This window comes from Ovis canadensis, chromosome 13 (assembly GCF_042477335.2).
Source record: "Ovis canadensis isolate MfBH-ARS-UI-01 breed Bighorn chromosome 13, ARS-UI_OviCan_v2, whole genome shotgun sequence".
Taxonomy (NCBI): Eukaryota; Metazoa; Chordata; class Mammalia; order Artiodactyla; family Bovidae; genus Ovis; species Ovis canadensis.
This window is the reverse complement of record NC_091257.1, coordinates 69,851,314-69,870,903: the sequence shown is the minus strand read 5'-3', so window position 1 is coordinate 69,870,903 and position 19,590 is coordinate 69,851,314. Positions and strand designations below refer to the sequence as shown.

Here is a 19,590-nt window from a genome sequence, read left to right as displayed (position 1 = left end):
AGACGTGGGAATGAGGTGCGGGCAGCAGGCAGCACAGATGAAGTGGCCTTTCTTTCCGTCCTGTGGTCTGATAAGCGGCCTGGGGCTGCCCACGCCTGCCAGCCTCCCCGGCTCATCCGGTTGTTTATGGCTGGCCAGGCAGAGCCGCGGGGCCAGCAGGCGGGAGGAAGAGCTGCAGGAAGTGGGGTGCCAGGCAGCTATATTCAGGCTCTGGTTCTGACAGCTTCCGGGTCCTGAAGAGAGGCTGGGGAGAAAGGCTTAAACTGAGATGCTCTTCCCTGAAGCTCCTCACGTCCAGAGGTGGGGGCTCGGCCTCCCCCATCCCAGGCTCGTCCTTAAAAATTATGAAAAAGAGGAAGAGATGGCCTCTTCCTTCCTCTTTGCCAAACACTCCTTCTCAGGACCTCTCTTCCTGGGTGGGGCGTCCAGCCCCCTCCTCCCTCTTGTGCTCTGCTCACTGAGCTGCAGGCACCTCCAGGAAGACTGCTCGGCTTGCTCAGGGCCCTGCAGGGGCCCCTCGCCTTGTGTCGCCTGCCACTTCTCAGGTGCTTGTCTCTTATGGGGGAGGAAGGACACCAGCGCCTGCCTTTTGGAGGGAGGAGTCTCGCTGGTCTACATGGGGTGTGGTGCTTACTGGAGGAGGGGCGCTCCCACCATGACCACCACCGAAGTGGAGGCACTCCCTACGCTCCGCCTCTGTCTGCACCACTCCTTCCCTCCTCAGGGGGATGTTTGCTGCCCCTCCCCCTCCTCGAGAGCCCCAGGCCAGGATAGGGACAGGGACTGACTGGAGTCCGCCTGACCTCCAAGTGGTGACTTCTCAAAGTGCGGTCCCTGGGCTGCTCCACCCAGTGTCCCGCCCTTGTGCTGGTGGCAACCTCAACGGCGCCCGGTGTTCAGGAGCCTCATCAAGTCCTTAGGAGCCACTGGCGCGACCCAGGATGGCCAGTGAGGTCCTGCAGCCCGGTCCCTGCTGACGTGCTTCTGGAAGCAGAAACGACCTGAATGGATCCTGGCAGGCAGGGGTGAGGCCCGGAACCCACTGGTGATGGGGAGAGGAGAGCAAAATCAAGTTTTTATTTTACATGTTTTCTGATGGTGTCACTTGTGTTTAAATAAAAAAAAAAAAGACAAGGTCACATGGAGACACAGCTGGTTGAATCTCGGGGTACAGACTCAGGATGAAGGGACACGTTCAGGAAGGATGAGTGTTCTTAAATATGAAGGAGATGTTTTTACATAGGATGGTGCAACAGTGGCTGTTCTAGATGGTTTACAAAACTTAAGATTTCGGAATCAAATTGGGAGTTGGAGGCGAAAGCTTTCAATTGGAAGATTTTACATTAAAAAAAGAAAGCCCGGTTTCTGGCTTCAATGGAAAAATCAGAAGGTCTTGGTGAAGGGCAGCTGCAGGACGAGAGGGATGGAGTGGTCCCTCTGCAGGGGGCCCCACTCTCTGCTGCCTCTGGCGTCAGGCTGTGAGCCATTGTCAGCTCCTTGGGCAGAGGTGCCTCTACCCAGCACAACAGCTAATTTGTCATCCAGCCCTGGGGTGGGGGATGGCTTTGTAAGTGAAAGGGGGTGTTATTGGTAATGATGCTGGGACAGACCCAGATGAGCCAGGACCTGTGGTCACCCCACTATCGGCCCTGGGAGTGACCCTGTGGGTCAGAATTGGGGTCCCAGGCCCCTTAACTTACAAAATGGTCATAATATAGCCACAGATTCAGTCAGAACAAGGAAGGCTCTTTACTGCCCCACCGGGGGAAAACCATACAAATAAATACCGGTCCACGATGACTACAACGTGATCGGCCCCTTGGGGTGGCGGCCTGGTACAGTGCCCAACCTGCCTATCTGTCCCTGGCTGTCCCATGCTCCAAGGAGGGCAAGGTTTCCATGCTGTGTCTCTATCCATTGAACATGGGGAGTGGGCAGCCTGAGGGAGTCCGGGGAAGCCCGGTGTCTGGCAGCCCCCTCATCCCCCGCTGCTGCTGGCCTCAGTCATGTCACCTGTGATCTTGGTTTTACCGCAGGAAGGTGGGTTTTGTCCTGCTGCTACCACTTGTAAACATGATGATGGCAAGTGTTGACGACAGAATTCAAGTTGGGGCTGGGAGCCCTGGGTCAGCCAGAGCCTCGCACATCCCTTGAAGTTTCCTTGCTGCCCAGGGAGGGGGCTTAGCCCTCCTCCTATCCACACAGAAGGCCGTGGCGGCCGCGCTGAGGGACCCTCCAGCACCTCCAGGTCCAGCTGGCTCCAGACTCTTCTGGCAGCAGGCCTGGCAGTCTGCTTTTGCGTTGGAGTAAAGAGGCAGTGAGGTGGGTCCATGGGGTGCCCAGGTACCTAGGCTAAGGCCAGTGCACACCAGGCCTCCTGGCGCAGGGCCCCGCCAAGGCCAGCCTGCTGGCCCAGGGCTGCAGAAGGCAAAGCAAAGTCCTCAGGCTCGAACTTGAACTCCAAGTGGCTGGGGGCCAGGGGGTCATCCACCTGTGCAGAGCCCTGCAGGGAGGACAGACCATGTGAGCCTTGGGAACAGCTGGCTGGCCCACCTGAGGGTGGGAGCCCTTTGACAGGAGGGCTTCCTCAGCGCCTAGAATGGTGTGGGCACTCCTTGTGAGGAACAATGTGATAACCTCGGAAGGGCTCTCAGTCAGCATCGGCCACAGGGGACCCCCCAGCTCCATCGGCCAGCTGTGTGTCCAGCCCCGTTTCCAGGAGGGGCCTGTGGGGGCTCTGACCTGGCCGAGATGCCAGGGTTCCTCCTGGAAGTGCCTGGGAAGCAGCTCTGCACTCCCCACTCACCCTGTCCTCCTTACCTGGGAGGTGACACTGGGCCGAGGGCATGAAGGGGATGCCAGGTTGGGCTCGGGCTTCAAAGTGGCTGCTGAAACCTCTGGGTCAGGGACAGAGGCTGGTGGGGAGGCTGTGGCGTGCCCTGCAGACCCTGGTGGGAGTGGGGGAAGACGGGGCATTTACAGACACTGTAGATCTGGTAACATGGGGTGGGGTGGGGGTGGCCTCCCCCACCGGAGCCCCTGCCCCACGCCATGAACTCAGGCCACCCCACCCCCTTTCCCAGCCAGAGCCATCCCAGGGCAGTGGCAGAGATTCGTACTTCAGGAAGATGATGCTTGCACCAAACATGTGAATCTCTAATGGTGGAATGTGAGGCACCCAGAGTGATTCCACAGAACGTGGGCCCCATGGGAGGCCTCCCCCAGCCCTGGCCCCCGCACCTGAGGAGCCCTTGGTCTTGGCAATGTTCTTCGGCTTCCGTTTCCGTGTCTGGATGCTCTCTTTCTTCATCGCCAGGGGCCGCGGTACCTGGCAGGGCGGCAGGGGTGGATGGCTAGTCACTGTCTGAGGTCACCCCCGTGGTCTCTTGCATGGCCATCTGCCCGGATCTCAGCCCTGCAGAGATCACGGCTGCAGCCCTGTTTGGGGAGTTGCTACCTGCCCCCCAGGCTCAGTGCTTTCCTCCAGGCAGGGCGGGGTGAAGCCTGTCCCACCCCAGCCTCTCAGGGCTGGGGGCTGTGGGGTCCAGAAGAGCCCTGGAGGTGTCTAGCCTCTGTTCCAGCTGAATGGCTACAGGGAAGCTGCAGTGAAGCTATGGTTTCTGAGAGGCTGTCTGTACCACGAGTCTAACAGTAACGTGTGTGCATGGTATGGGCAGTGGGGCCACATGCGTACAGGCGTGTATCCACTCAGCCCAGGCCCCGCCTGATCGACACCCTGCCCAGTTCCTCAGCCCCATCTCAGGCCAGGGGGTCTACTTGTGCCGGCAGCCCCATGGCCCTGCTCACCCCGTGCAGCTTCATGTACAGCCCGCAGGCATTGCACACTGGCTCGCCGTCTGCGTTGCGCCGCCAGAGGGTGGTGGTGGTGGTGTGGCAGTTGGTGCAGCAGAGGCCAGCCCGGCGGGATGAGGACTGTGGATGGGAGGCTAGGTGAGTGCGGCAGGTGCGGGAGTGGGAGGATGGACACTGGGCTCAGGGCTGACCAGTTATGGGGTTGGGTATGCAAGGGGCTGGGTGAGAGGCCTTTGGGTGCCAAGGTCCTGAGGCTGCCCAGGATTCCTTGTGGGCAGGAGCTTTGACCTAGCTCCCAGGAGCCCTGGGACAGATCACTTCACCCTTCGGGGCCTCAGCTTCCCTATCAATAAAATTGGGACCTGCCTAGGTCCACTGTGGGGTCAGGATCTTATGAGGAGTGCAGGACACACAGGCTGCTGGGTTTCCATTGTGGCCTCTTTTTAACCAACGCTGGGCCTTCACTCTGTATTTCTGTGGTGGAACAGCACCCCTAGGGGCCACAGGGCCCCCTTGGGTCAGGCCCCAGACTGAACATTCAGGGGGGCTGCCTCCGAAGACCTGGGGCTCTGAGCACATGCTCGGCTCAACTGCTTGCACCAGACAGTGGGCAGCGGGCATCCACACCTGCCCTTGCTGCTCACTGGCCCGGGAGGGAGAGTGGGGCCTGTCTGGAGACCCCCCACCAATCATTTCTAAGAAAACACAGACCTGGAAAAGCCTCCTCTCCTCCCTCCCCGGGTTGGGCAGCTGTCAGAGGCCCCAGGGAATCCACTCTGTTTAGTCTGAGGCCCGGCCTCCGATCTCCAGGGCAGGACTCTGCCTTGGGATCTGGGGCACAAGGGCCACAAGACAGGGAAGGGATGAGGCCTAGGAGGCTCCGGAGGGAGAGCAGGGCGGGAGCTCCTGGCCTGGCTGGGGAGACCCCACCCTCTGGCCGGTGGCCTCCAGGCCGCAGCTGTGTGGGTCCTGACGTCCAGCCTGGCAGGCATCACCAGTGGTCTCCCCAGGGGCTTAGGGGTGGACCTGCGCCCTGGTTGGAGTGCAGAGAGATGGTGGCTGGCCCAGGCCCAGCAGAAGTGGAAGGGCAGTGGTGGCCACAGCCCTGGGGCAGATGGTGGGACACGGCCCTGATACAGGAGCTCCAGCCCCCCAGTCAAGTGGGCCCCAGCCTAACACCACCCTGGAGAGCTGGCAACCATGTTCTGACCTTGTCTAGAGAGCAGCTGCTTTTACTGGACACTACTCGAGTCTACCTCCTCCCTGCCCCCTTTCCTCCCTTCCATCTGCCTCTCAGTTGCAGGGAGCTATGCCCACATGGAGGCACGCCACCCTCCAGAGCCCACTGTCCCACAAGAGGCAGCATCTCTTCCCATCCCTGCTGCCCGCCCTGGTCCAGGATCTCCTGAGCCCACAGTCCATTCATCTTCTTAAGGTGGGAGGAGGTCTTAGGACTTCCCCAAGGTTCCTAGATTGAACAAACAAACATGCAAACAGGATGCCTAGTTAGAATTGAATTTCAGATAAACAGTAAATATTTTCTGTAAATACACTCTACGCAATATTTGGGACACATTTAAAATGCTATTTGTTGCTCGTGTGAAATTCACACCTAACCATGTATTTAGTAATTAGTCTGGTCACCCTGACTTACATTCCCGGGCTACATCATGGTCCCTTACTCTTGCTGTGCCTTCAGACCAGGAGGACGATGGCTTGAGGCCCCTCCCCTCCAAACCAGCTGGGACCCTCAGGGGCTCTTACCAACTTTTGCCCCCTTAGAGTTCACACTGCCATCCCACATTCAAAAAAAAAGAAAAGTTAGCATCACTGAAACTCAGGAGTCACAGGAGTGCTGTCTCCTGGGCTGTCTGGCCACTTCCTGCTAAAATCTTTCCTATAGGAACACTATCGCAAGGGCGTAAAGAGACCCACACAAGGCCTTCATGCCAGCACTGTTTTCAACATCACACCACACAGCTGCACACATATGGGCACCACTGCAGACACACGTGCCCCCACGTGTCCCCCAGAGTTGCCCATGCATCTAGGAAGCTGCAGAACCGTGCACACCAACTCAGGTGGTGGTGGGGTAGAGCCTTCCTCAGGTGGACTGAGTGTACACAGGACACACCCTCAGGTGGGGTGAACCCACCACCTGGACCCTGAGGGTGCAGTGAAACCCAAAAGTCACGTTTGAACATTTTTCCAGTGAGCTTAGATTAAAATCCATAAACTGGAAATCAGATTAAAATCAAGACAATGGGTAAAAAGAATGACCTTGACAAAATTCTCGGAAGCGCTTGCTGATTTTTCTTTTTCCATCCCCTTGGTGCCTGCGTCTAACGGGGGGTGGGGAACTGAAGCTCAGACGAGTGGCCAGGGCGCGGGGGTGGTCCCGGGGTGGACAGAACCTCCTCCCTCGGCTGAGCACACCCCGTGGCCGCAGCCCCGGGCCATCTGCGGACACCCAGAGCCTCCCTCTGTCCTTCTGCACTCACGGCCAGGCCAGGCGGCTAGGCCTGGCCACTCTCAGGGCCCCTTAATCACTGGGCCTCTCCAGGCTGCGTTTTCTTTTTCTCTTTCAGTCGGTTCTTTTCAAAAGAAGTGGAACTTCAAAGCCAGTGGCAGAGCTGGCCTAAGTGCCAGGTTCCACAAGGATCTAGGCATCCAGAGGAATGAGGGTAGGAGGCAGCTAGAGCCGGGTGGGGGGCTGGCAGAGATGGGGGGCTCTGGAGAGGGTGTTGGGAAAGTAAAGGCTGCAGGTGGCGGTGCAGCAAAGATGTGGCCATTTCAAACAGGTCCTCCGCATGCTCTTGGCGGGGAGACCTGGGGACACTTAGCCTGATGGACGTGGGACAACCCCCCCACCCCGCACTTGGGGCTGCATGTGCCGGGGATACGAGGCTGTGCAGGAAGGCTCACCCGGAGCTGATGAGTGTCCCAAGGAAGCTGGGCTGTCCGTGGCACAGCCACGTCCTGGAGCTGGGCCAGAACCAGCCCTAGGCTCACAGGCCTGCCGTCCTCAGAGTTTGGCTTCTGGGCTCCAATGTTCAGAGGTCAGGCCAGGCCAAGCGGCACTTGCAGAGACCCTGGCCACAGGCACACATCAGCAGAGCCACTGTGACAACCCGCTCTACTCGCCTTCACTGACCGAAGCCTCGGGTCAAAGGTGTAAGCCCCACCCTGCGACCCAGGATACACACAGGAGGCAAACGGTAGAACAGCCAGGGGCTCCTGCTGGGAGGCGGCGACGCACACTTGTCATCGTCACATTCCTGTATTCTTGGTGACAAGCTTCTAGGACGTTTGGAATTATTTAAAGGAGGGTGAGACCAGCTCTTCCTGGAGAGGGCCCTCCTGGGCCATCACTTCTGCTCACACTCCAGCGAGAGTGAGACCCCAGAGTTGGGGCAAGCCTGGGGTGACCAGCCCAGCACCTCTGTGGCCAGGAGCACATGAGCTGGGCTCTGGCCTCAGGACTCTGAGAATCTTGGGGTTTTCACATGGAGCTTGACCCTGCAAGGACCAGCCATCCGGTGAGCGGTGGAGCCACCCCGAGGGACAGGCAGGCACTCTGCAGCCAGTGAGAGGAGCCCCCCAGGAGCCTGCTCAGGGAGACACGGGGAGTAGTGGAGCCATGAGGATGCCCTGAACCTCAGCACCGCTCAGCAAACACTTCCGGGCGTGTTTTACATTCAGGCCCATGTGGGCCTGGAGTCAGGGCAAGCAGGCTGCCCACCTTCCAGGCCCTGCGGCCTCAGGGAGATGAGCAGACATGCAGGGATTCCCCCACTCTAGATGGCACCCCAAAGCTAATTATTTCATGTCCCCAGACTTGGAAACTGAGGCTTCACCAGGCCAAGTGCCTGTCTGTCCTCAAGCCACCCATGGCGCTGGCCACGGCTGTCCAATTTCCCTTTCTAGCAGGTAGTGGGCAGTTCCTGAATTCGGCTCGCAGAGGGCTAGACAAGAAGACTCAGGGCAGGGTCAGGAGGCTCAGCGTGAGTGGGGCATTGTGGGAGCTCGAGGCCATAGTCCTGGTCTGAGCCTGGGGTTGCCACTAGCTGGCTGCAAGTCCAGGGAAGCCCCTGGTGGTCACCTGGCTGTTGTGAAGGTAGATGCCTCAGCATGCAGATGGTGGCCTCTGCCTGCCCACCCCCAAGTTAGGAATTTTCTGCAGGGAGGTGAGCCCTGCAAGGGAAGAGGTGGAGAGGATGGCCCACTTCTCCTGTGTACTTGGCACCTGGTTCAGGGCTGGCCCCAGAAGAGAACAGGGAATCAGAGGAGGGAGGCAGCTTGGGTCACAGCCCCTTAGGACCCTCTCCCTTGGCCTTAGTTTCCCCTTCCCGGAGGCCACAAGAGACATTTTCTGGGCTGTGGGCATGAATACAGGCAGAAACAACAGTGGGGTGCCGTGAACTCTGAGGGCGACTCTCTCTGCAAGCGGCACCACACGGGTGCAGAGAGGTGGAGGACCCATGGAGCCTCCAAATCCAGGCCAGGCCAGAGGAAGAGAAACAGCAGCTGCCCTCAAGCTGCTGAACGCCTCAGTCCTGCTCTCTGCCCACCCATTTTGGGGCTTCAGAGCGTCCAGCCCCCGTGCTGCCATAGCTGGGGGTTCACGTTTCCAGTAAAGGCCTGTGACTGACCGCCCGCAGCTGTGGCAGGACCATCCCACAGCATCTGCCTTGGAAAGCCCTTCCATACTCCAGGGCTTGACACCAGAACAAGCCACCTATAGGGCTCCCACAAGCCTTAGCCCGGACCCAGGAAGAAGCCCCTGCAGCCCCCCCCGACTTTGGACAGATGGAATTACTGACGGAATTGACCATCAAAGTTTGCCTGTGAAACGGCAGAGAACAAAGCAACTTGAAACCTTTACACGGCTTCTGGAGACTCTGCCCTGCTGCAGGCAAAACTCGGGCGCCCAGTCCCCTACACGCTAACCAGCCGTACAGCAGAGAGAAGCAAAAGCGAAAATGAGTTTTGCCCAGCGAATAACCACACACCTGGTCTGGACCCATCCCTGCAGTATCAGGGGCAGTGGTCAGTGTTCGTCCCCTGTAAGAATCACTGTCAGCCCACAAAGCCAGCATCCAGCAGCCACTTTTCCCTCCAGTCCCATCTGGGGGCCATGTCATCTTGCCTCTCCACCACCCCACCACCTGGCAGCCCAAAGTCCCCAGAGTCACACAGCTGAGTCCCCAGCCGGCACACAGTGATCCCGGCCCAGGAGGTTCAGTGTCGAGCTCAGGGCAGCCCAGCCCCTTGGGGGAGACCCCCGCAGACCCTCTGGGGGAGTGGCCCCCAGCACAGGGGGCCCGTGGCAGTTGACCAGGTGCTGTGATCCTGCCCGACCCTCCCCTCCCCTTCCCAGAGCTCCACTGGCTCCCAGGCTGTGATCGAGGAAGACCAGCCCGGCCACCCGCACTCACCAGGCGCTTCTGTGGCCGCACGAGGGGCCGGTTGACACCGTTCATCTTGTGGTAGAGGCCGCAGGCGTTGCACAGGTAGTGGCCGGTGCCGTCGCGGCGCCAAAGCGGCGTGGACAGGGCCCCGCAGTTGACGCACTCGCGCCCCTCGCCCGGGAACTCCTCCAGGAGCTCAGCCGCTGCGGGAGCAAGGCGGGCGGCCGCTGGACGAGGCTCGGGCCCTTCCTGGGAGCCACCGAGCCGCCGCATTCGCACCACCTTTTCTTTTCCTTCCCCTTTGTGCCTTTATTTTGCTAATTTACTTCGTCTAACTTTTTTTTTTAAGTTTAAATTCACACACAGTGATGTTTGTGCCAGATTTAAGTCTCTCGTCAGGGCTGCTTTATAAGGTCGGGGGAGAGTTAATAAATGCAACCCTGGGTAGGGCAACAGGGAACTAACTGCCCTACTAGGAACAGGGTCCAGCATCGCTAATTTTGACCACTGGGGAGGCAGGAGCGTCTACACTGGCAGAAGACCCTCGCGGGTCGATAGGAGGGGCAGTCAGGGATCTCGGGATCCTACAGGGACCGAGGTGCCTTCACTGTCAGCTTTCATGGTCTCGGCACAGTCCTCCCACTTGAGCAGCACACACGGCCAGAGCGGTGAGGCCTCCAGGCCCCTCCAGACCTGGCCGGGCGCTGGCGACACTTGGGCGGCTGGATCGGGTGGGGGCGGGGCGGGGATCAATCATCGCCTGGCCGGGGGTGGGCGCCTGGCGTGGGGCGCCTAGGCGGCCGGGTCAAGTGGATCCCGCTTCCTGCGCCGCTGCTGCCGAGGAGCTGAGGAGGAGTGTAGGCTAAAAGACCGGAGCAGCAAAAAAAAAGGAATGGCCCTTGGTTTGGGGGGAGTGGGGGTGAGAAAGTGTCCGTGGCACCCACTACTCAGAAGGGGGGTGGGGAGCAATTCTCAGCTTTACAGGTCTGGAATCCGATCACTCAAATTTAGATCCCAGAGAGGGACTGGGACTGGGTCTCAAATTAGAATATGTAAACATTTTAAAACAGAGACGAATATGGTGGTTTACTTAAACGAGAATTTTGAGCTTTAAAAAAAAAAAGTCATTTCCCAAACTTTTCATAAAAACCGTTTAAGACATAGGCTCTAAATGGTATAATCCCAGAATACTGGGTTTGGATGAACGAAAAGCGAAAACACAGATGATATGTGTATTAAGGATCTCAAGACCGGGTTTTCATCTTGGTGTGGGTGAGGTGCAGCCGCGGGGTTCCACCCAGGCTTACACGTCCCCCGGGGTCCCCCAAGCTGGTGTCCCACCTGGCTGAGAAAGCCCTGACTCTGGAGAGGGGGACATTTCGCAGGGTGCGGGTTTGCGCATGTACCGCCAGCGCCCAGGACCCTGGTCAGTGGAGCCAGTTCCCAGTCCCGCACTCACCGAAGGTGGCTCTGCGGCCAGGGAGGCCAGCCGGGAGACCCTGTAAGCTGTGCAGGACGCTGCCGTCCAGGGGTCCAGAAGTCCAGGACGGGGCCACTTCGGTGCTCATGTAGGCGGGGTAGGCTGTGGGGTACGAGGAGCTCACGGGCCTCCCGAGCGTTGCTGGGTACTGCTCCCGAGCCAGCATCGCGCCCTGAAAGGCGCCGTTGTCCCGGGTCCCTGTGCCACCTCCGGGCCCCGGGGAACTGTGCGCAAAGGGGAAGGCAGTGGTCCCCGGCGGCGGAGCGGCCGGTGGGTGCGGGCTGCCGGAGCCAAATGCTGACGAGTCTGCCGCGGCCGCCTGCGCCCAGCCGGGGTGCGCGGTGATTGCGGGAGCCTGCGGGCCGGGTTCGCACGCCGGCAGGTAGGGCAGCATGGAGGGGACCCGCGCGGGCGGCACAAACACCGGGGAGCCGGCGCCCGGCGTGTGCAAAAAGGCGCCCGAGTCCGCGTAGGCGGTCTGACCCGGGCTCGGGGCCAGCGCCAGGCTCTGGTACATCTTCCTTGGCGCGGCCTTGACCTGTAGACGAGAGGGACAGGCGTCCAGGTCACGACTACTGTGCCCCACAGGTGCTGTCGCTCGGGCCGCGCTTCTGGATCCCCAGCTTGGAGGTTCCTGGGGCGGGAACCCGCGGGGACAGGATGGCAGGGGGCAGGGGCGGCTCTAGTGGCCCGTGGGGGATCCGGGCGCAGCCACAACGCGGAGCTCACCTCTTTCACAGCCGGGACTTCCGAGGTTCACAGGTGGGCTCAGTGGGAGCAGAGAAGGAGAAACCGGGCGGGGAGGTGGGTCCGCAGGGCGCAGGCTTTGGCCTCTGGGAGAAGGAGCCCGGCTGGGTAGGGGCGAGCGGCCGGGTCCGGCTGCGGTACTTGGCCGCTGGTCGTGAGGATCCGAAGGCGCGAGGGCGCGGCGGGCGGCTAGTTGCAGACTGGAAGCCGGGGTCCTTGCGGTTTCGCGAATCCCGGCTCCTCCGCCGCCCCCTCTGCACAGCTCCGCCCGGACCTGGCCCGCCCCCGCCGCGCCGCCCCTTCCCTCCCGGGGGCCCACCCCTCCCTCCCCGCGGGGTCAGAGCCAGGGCTGCGGCCTCGGTGCCACGTGACCGAAGCAGGCCGGGCTCTCGGGGCTCCGCTCGAAAGGCGACCGGACGCACACGGCACGGGGCAGCCAGCGCTGAGTCCTTGCCAACGCGGGCCACACGAACCAGCCAGGTGCTCTGCGCCGCCGACCCGGAGGAGCTCCGACGCCGAGACTTCTCTAAATGTGTTAGGGCTTTTGAAGCCCTCCCTCTTGATGGGTGTTAACGGCGGGCTGCCGCTAAGGCTGGTTTAGTGTCTGGGACTGCGGTGGGTGAGTCTGCGACCCTGGCTGCGCAGCGACCATGGATATGGCGGTGCGGACTCCTCATTGCGCCCTTGGTCTGGGGCCCTTAGCAGGGATCCGGCTCCCAAAGCGACAGCCCAGCCCAGCTCCGTTCCCCTGAACTCAGATCCTGTTCCCTGGCCACTGCACCCACGAAGTCCAGTGGGAGTCCAGCAGCTTCCTCAGTGACCAAGCAGGGCCACTGTCCCCTCTCATTCCCTGCTGGGGACGCAGGTCGGGCGGGCAGCCTCCATATGGAGACACTTCCATTCCCCAAGGTCCCTGCATAACTCCTTGCCTCCACCCCTGGGTGGGGGTGGGAGGACTTTCACTTTGTGGGGAATTCTCAGAGTCTCCTCAAGGCACTGGAAATGTGGGAAGGGTGGGAGGCCACTCAGGTCTGGAGGTGGCCCCTGGCACTCCCTGAGTGAGGCCGAAGGTGCCAGCACCCTGGTGAAAGTGGCCTCCGAGCAGCTTCGCTGACTGATGACCCAGCCTCCCCACCAGGCCGTACTTTCCAGCCACCTTACAGCAGGCACTGGACCACCAGCCCTGCGAGCAGGGCTCACTGGAGGGCCCTTGGCTGCTGCACTTGGGGCAATGAGTGTTTTTCGTTTGCAGAAATGGGCCATCACCTCCGCCATTGGTCAGGGTGCTCTCCACCTGTGGAGGGGTGGGCACTCCTCGCCCTCTACTCCTGCACAAGACTAGAATTTGGGGTGACATCGGGTCACCTACGCCCCTGGAAGATGGCAAGCAAGGGCTCCACTCTCACCTGGGCGGGGGACCCCATGGAAGGTTCCCCACTGGAACCTCTGGATTCTTCAAAAGCCTAGGTATGTGCCATTGGGAGGGGGCTTAGGGGTCTTCATTATCCCCTTTACTCTCCTCTCCCAGTGCTTCCCCCACACTCACCAACAGCAGTCTCTGCCTCCTCTCCCACCCTCAGGGCCCCTGGGTCCACACCACCCCAACGGGCTCCCCTAGTACCCACTCGCCTCGCGCTTCCCCCTGTCGGAACAGAACCCTCCTCACCCTACCCCCTGCAGACCCCGCCAGTGGATCTCATCTTTCTCTCTTCCGCAGTGGGCGGGGCAGGAGAAGGGGCGGGGATCCTGGAAGCTCACCGTGCCAAGGCCCCAGGGCTCGCGAATGCGCATCTCCCTGGGAAGGTTCACCAGCGGCCGGGCGCTGAGCCCGCAGCACTGCGAAGCCAGTAGAGCCTGCGCTGTCTCTGTGGCCCTCAGTGCCTGCCCCTCACACTGGCTTGGGGAGGAGCTAGTGTGACTGGGTCCTTTGGTGTCTCCCTGGGACTCGCACTCAGCTGGCACCACACGGAGGCCGAGGGGGTGTCAGGTGAGGGGAGCAGAGGGCTGGAGCCCCATGGTCTCAGCGGCAGCAGAGGAGGCTGTGGAGCTGGGTGCTGGGCCCAGAGATCAGAGCTACCGGGGTGGGTGAGGGAGACACAGGAAGAATTTCTACCCCGAAGTCAGTCTTGATTACCCCTCCCTGAGCCCCCTCTAGGCTTCCCACCCTGGGAACCTAACCAGAGTCAGCCTGGGGTCTGGGGGAGTGGGGGCTATCTCTCAACCCTGGAGATAAGAGAGTTGGCTTGTTAACCCCCTGGTGACCAGGCAGAGCCGAAATCCACGATTCCAGGTCTGACAGGGGCAGCGTGAGGGGCCTTAGGCAAAGTGAGGACCAGGGCCTGAGTGGCTGGGGGGTTGGGTCCTGGGGTGGGACAGGCCCTCTCAGCCAGCTGGGGGTCATTTGCACAGCAGCTGCTTCTTCCCAGCCCAGAGCTTGGGAATCCCTCACTTAGACACATGCATCAGAAAGGAAAACAGACTTCCTGGGGAAAAAAGGAGGGAGCGGGGCCTCTAGGCCAGCCCCCAAGAGGGACCTAGGCCTCTCCTTGGGTACCTCAGGGCCACCCCTTGGGTAGTGCCCAGGAGCCAGCTCCTTAGGGCACAGCTAGCTGTCTGGTCACCTGCCAGAGCTCTGTCCCCAAACCCAGCCTCCCAGGGTCTGCCCTTCTATAGGTGGGGGCTCAGGGAAGGAGGCCCGGGCTGGCTGGGTGGGGCCTGGGGTGGGGACAGGCTGGGAGGTCAGAGGCGTTCTGTGTCCTCCCCCAGGTATTCAGATAAGCCCCATGCCCCCTCCCTCCTGGGTGGGAAAAGCCGGTTCAAAGTCAGCCCCACCCCTGCCTTCTGCACTCTGAGGCCCCTCTTCCCTGACCTCGGGTGTCTGCTGACTCCTCCTGCCCCTTGGGGAGAATGAGGTGGGGTCCAGGTGGAGGGTTCCAGGGCCTCTCGAACCCCAACAGGAACTTCAAAACTCAGCATGGTGAGGGAGGTTGGGGCGGGGCCTCTCCAGAGGTACAATGGGGAGGGGCTGGGGGGCCACATGGGTGTACAAGTCACTGTGGACACACAGGTTCGTGCACCTCTCCTGCAGGGAGGGCCGAGTTCCGGAGCCCAGGGCTGCCTTGGGCTGCCTGCCCTCCTGGGGGAGCTCAGAGCTGGAGCCAGGGGCAGCGACTGCAGAGGGAAGGGCCCCCAAGCTCCGGTTGCTTTGGCACCGCTGTCACTAAGGTTTTCTGAGGGTCTCCCACACACCTGACTGAGCCGGGAGCGTCTGTATTTTGACTCCTTTAAGGCTCATGGCTGCCTGGTGAGTGGGGGTGATTCCTGTGAGCTGTCACGCCATGTCATAGATGAGAACCAGGGCCAGGCCTGGCGAGGGCCAAAGGTTGGAACCCCACTCCAGGGCACTCTTGGGCCTGCCCTGCTCTGTCTGCTGCCTCTCCTCTGCCCTTGCTGTCTGCCTGCTCCTTTGGCCACTGCCCCCAACTCTAGTCCATGACTGGCTCTTCCAGATCCTGCATTTCTAGGTCCTCAGCTCTTAGAGGGTCCATGTGGTTGGGTGGGGGTGTCATCACTCGCCCTGTCCTCAGGCTTAGTGAAGGGAGACCCCGGCCTTACACACAGCTTGCCCTGTGGATGACCCAGCTGGGCCTTGAGGTGGCTGCCGAGAAAAGGGGAGCAGAAAATGGAAACAGAGCTCATGGGCGCTGTGTCATTTTTGTAACCCAGTCTGGTCTCGCAGGTCCTCCTGGCTAGGTCACCAGACGACCCTCGTGAGAGTGAGGAGTCCTCCGGAGAGGGACTCAGGGAGCTTGTTCTGGGGGGTCATCTCCCCGTCTGTTGTTGGGAGCAAGCCTGTGGCTGCAGAGATGGCAAATGTCCTGTCACACGGTGGGCTGTTCAGCTTCCAGGCCCCGGAGTCCCCGCAGAGGGAGGGCACGGAGCCACAGTGCAGGCCCATGGTCAGAGAGACAGCCGGCCGGTGGACCCCTGGGAGGGGGGTGATGCAGGGGTCTCTGACCCCCACCCTGCCTGGGCTCCAGTGAGGATGGATGTGTGGACAGAAGGCTGGTGCAGGCAGCCCCCTCCTGTCTGTTACCTGTAAATTACTTCACCTGAGTGACATCATGCTGGGGGCTGGTAACCAGGCTGTGCCTGGTCATAAAACAGCCTGACATGGTGATGGATGGCTGCACATCAGATCTGCTGGCCCCACCTTGAACAAGGTCATGCAGGTCTCTGGCCTTCCATGGCAGCAGGTCCCTGACTTGAACGAGGTTGTGACCCTCAGGCCCTCCATGGCGGCGGGTCCCTGACTTGAAGAATGAAAAGCAGAGGCTGCTATGGGATTGATGCTTGGCTGTCACCTAGTGCACGTGACTCCCTGGCCTTTGACAGCCCTACCAGCAGCAGGCTTCTCCCTTGTCCTTCCTGGGATCTCATTTTGCCCCCAGTGGCTCAGGATTCAGGATGGTTGTTTATCTCCCACCTCCTCAAAGGGTTTACACCCTCTGCTGAGCAGGACAGTCAACACCCCCCTCCATATCCTGCTGGACGGCTTCACGGACATTGCAGATGCATAGGGAGCTGCAACCACACGTTAGAAGCAGCCCAGGTGGTTGGGGGTCTCAGGAAACTAACCTGCGACTCTGTCTCAGGGGTCACCCTGGGTGAAGGGACGGGTCCCCCACTGGGGTCGTCTGTCCGCCATGCCCTCCCCAGAGACACCCGTTCCTGTTATGCCTTCCCAGAAGCGCACGGAGCTCATACAAGAAAACGTGTGGAGCACCTGCACACACGGGAGCACACACACACACGCTGGAGTGCCCACCCGAACACACACACACACGTGCGCACTAGTGACATGCGTGTGCTTGCAATGCACGCATAGACACCTGCACACACAGGCACACGTATGTGCCCACCCAGGCTGGCATATTTCCTTCTTCATAGACACAAAACCTTTCAGGGAAACCCCAGAAGATCAAACACCCAGAAGACCTAGGGTGGCTCAGAAAGCACCTCACCTGCCTCCCCCCAGCTCCCAACTCTCCCTTTTCATTTCCAAATTGATGTCTGCTGGTGGGGCTGGGAAAATTCACAAGTGGGATCCACTCTTGCAGGTGATGAAGCCAATTGTCTTCATTTCCCCAGTATGGAGCTGCTGTTCGGCTGCTTGTGGAGAAGGCCTCGGCCCTGAAGAAGCCTGTGAGTGACGGTGACTGAGGGCCTGGGCACCTCCCCGTCCTGCTGCCAGCCTAGAGGGGGACGGCCCATCTAGGGGGCTCCCTGGGAAGAAGGTGGGGGTGTGATTTCCCAGAGCCCCTGCCTCCTACCCTCACCTGCATCCCTGATGCCACCTAGCTCTGAGCTCTCCCCAATCTCCCCATTCCATCCTAGCTGAAACTCTGCAAGACAGTGAGGTGCTGATGCCAGAACTTTCCTCTGGGGAGAAGGAGGTGTGCATATCACAGCGGCATGGGGGTACGTGTGAGGGAGAGCACAGAGCCTTTCCAGGGCCAGCCACCACCCCTCACCCCAGGCCCAGGCTTCACAGAGAGGACTTCAATATTACTGCTCCTCCTGTCCCTTCCTGGGGAGCAACTGACTGCCACACTTGGGGGCTGGGGAGGCACCACCTCCAGGGCTCTGTCCCAGCTCCCTCCCTCCCTGGTTCCCATGGGCAGGGGCTCAGCCCTCCCCCCTCCTGGCCCTGCCTTCACCCTCCCCCATGACATCAGCAAAGATGCAGGAATATCCCCTTGACGGGAAGACTGGGGTGGGTGGAGAGAAAATCACAGGTTGGATGTTGAACCAAGGGCACAGAAGCCCTTGGGTCCCAGTGAGGAGGTATCATGGAGGCTGGGGGGCCCCAGACAGGAGACACAGTGAAGGTGGCCAGGATTAGCAAATAGAAACACTGGCCCCCTAGTTAAACGTGGATATCAGATCAGCAACGTTTTGAGTCAGGGTCTTGTGCAGTGTCCTGGACACACGTGTACTTAGGGTGTGCTGGCAGTTTACCTGAGGCTCACCTCTAACTGGGGGGCCTGGGGCTTGTCTGGCAACCCTAGGAAGTGGGTGGCCCTTGGGCCACCCCGCTTGGTCAGCAGGGTGTAAATTACTTGCTTCCTTGCTGGTCTGGGTGGGTGAGAGGCAGGGCTGAGGGTCGCCAGGGGCCCTGCTGTCTGTTTTCACCAGGGCTAGGAGATGGGTGGGTGGGGGTGGCCGTGGTTGTGCCAAGTCAGGGTCAGGACTAGAGCCCCTCCCATAAATTACCCATCCCAGGGCAGGACCAGCTCTGCCTGACTGGTCTGTGCCACTGAGGGTTTTTCCAGCCCTAGACACTCTTGGGAGGCCAGTTCCAGCCCTGAATTTGGATCATGAGGGGTTGGGTCTGTGAGAACCCCTCGGTGGAGTACACTGGTCTGTCTTGTGGAGTACACTGATCTATTTTGCTTGTTTGCAGGTGGCAACTCTTTCTCTGAAGGCATTTTCCAGAATACCCCTTCTCGGCCCAATAGGAACAGGTTTGGGGCTGCCAGGGCCTCTCTCAGCAAGTTGCCTAATCCCCACCCGCTGGCAGTCTGCCCTCAACCTCCACCAGAGTTTCCCATATGGCAGACTCACCTGGGCTTGTAGGTGATGACCCCGGCTGCCGGGGATTTATCATGAAAATGGGACGTATTTCTTTCTCTCTTTCATACCCAGGCACTGAGGCCTGGAGGGGTTCAGCAGGCTGGCCAGTGGGTCTGGGCAGAGCTAGACTACGTCACTGTCTATGTGACCCGGCTTGGCTGCTCCAGGTGGGAGGCACCTAGGGTGCCATCTCAGGATTGGGGGCAGGTTCACTTTTGGAGGTACCTGTGGCCAGTGGGTGAGGGATGCTCCAGGCACAGCCCAGGCAGAGGGGTGGAGCCTTGTCAGGTGCTCGGCAGTATTGGTGCCTACTTGTTTCCATTCTGTCACCTTTATTTGTATTCTTTTGCTCTCATCTTCAAAGAAATTTCCTTTCTCTTTCCCCTTTTCCTCTCTCTGCCCTCCTCCCCTGCCTTCCTCACCCTACTTCTGTCTGCTCCTGACCTGCCTCCAGCCCTGGCCCTCTGCCCTTTCCCCACTGTCTTTCTGAGGACATCCTCACAAGGTGTCCATCCTCGGCTGGGGGGGTCTCCTGGGTGCTGCGAGGAGGAGTGGGAGCCCCAAGCCACCTCTGGGTTCATCCCGCCAGGGGTAGGGGGAGGACGCGCGGGAGCCAGCCTCCATTGGCAGTCCAGCCAAGACCAGGACTTTATCGCATCCCAGCCACATCTGCTCAATGTACAGACTTCAGGGAGTGTCAGAGCCGTCAGCCCCATTCCTGCTGGCGGCTGAGGACCGGGAGGAGAATCAGGGACCTTGAAAGGGCTCCGAAAGAGTCAGACAGTCTGGATCGCAGAGGACGCTTGCCGGCTGGGACCACTGTGCCTTTCATCTTCATCTTTTGCTTTTCTTGCATTTCCTGTATTTTCCACATTGAACACATAGATAAACAGAAATGCAATGGGAAATAAATCACATTTTATAGAGTTTGGCTGAAGGAGCTCCAATGACGACAGGAAAACATGTTTGGGGAGTGAGGGCGCAAGGATGCCTTGGATCAGGCGCCGTCCCAGCCCCTTGGGGGTTTGCAGAAAGCTGGACACGTCTGCTCTGCTGGAGCAGAGAGGGAGCTGATGGCAGGGAAGGAGTTTCCAGGCCGGAAAAGGACTTCATGGACGGTAGGCAGGCCCCACTTCAGCAGAAACCTCCTTCCTGGCAGAGGAGGCCTTGTGTTCCCCAGTAGCCAGGAGCAAGGGCCAAAGCCCACTGGCACCTCAGTGTCGAGGAGCCTTGTCCAGTGCCCTTGAACATATCCTGCTGGTCTAGGGGCTTGGTGGGCAGGAGTGTGGGGGGATTAAACACGTTCCCTGAATGTTCCTCCTCCAGGGCCCAGGTCCTTTGGGGGGCCAGCTGGGGCCCCAGCCTAGAACTGCTACCCATGAGCATCCCAGGATGTGAGGCTGTGAGGATGTGAGGCTGTGGTTGGGGCCACTGCTGGGCAGAGTTTTGAGCTGGGAGTGGGTGTAACCTTGGAGGCAGTTAGGCTCAGCCCTGTCCTTTGGG

General features: G+C 60.1%; 1 protein-coding gene and 1 long non-coding RNA gene across 3 annotated transcripts; one reads left to right on the top strand and one right to left on the bottom strand.

The window, feature by feature from the left end:
- Positions 1-1,046: 1,046 nt before the first annotated feature.
- GATA5 (GATA binding protein 5) lies at positions 1,047-11,951 on the bottom strand. 2 transcript variants are annotated; one of them, XM_069546761.1, is made up of 7 exons: positions 11,434-11,951; positions 10,684-11,242; positions 9,252-9,427; positions 3,808-3,933; positions 3,241-3,328; positions 2,821-2,948; positions 1,047-2,503 (listed from the first exon to the last, which is right to left on the bottom strand). In XM_069546761.1, exons 2-7 carry the CDS (start codon positions 11,219-11,221, stop codon positions 2,348-2,350), a joined length of 1,212 nt encoding a protein of 403 aa, XP_069402862.1. In that variant the 5' UTR covers positions 11,222-11,242; positions 11,434-11,951; the 3' UTR covers positions 1,047-2,347. The 2 variants fall into 2 exon arrangements, with proteins under 2 accessions (XP_069402862.1, XP_069402863.1); XM_069546762.1 differs by lacking the exon at positions 3,808-3,933 and having other exon boundaries at positions 11,434-11,727.
- On the top strand, positions 11,836-19,014 carry LOC138417073 (uncharacterized). Its single transcript, XR_011247985.1, has 4 exons — positions 11,836-12,070; positions 16,572-16,656; positions 16,849-16,932; positions 17,918-19,014. It is a non-coding gene; the product is annotated as an uncharacterized lncRNA (long non-coding RNA).
- The last annotated feature ends 576 nt before the right edge of the window (positions 19,015-19,590 follow it).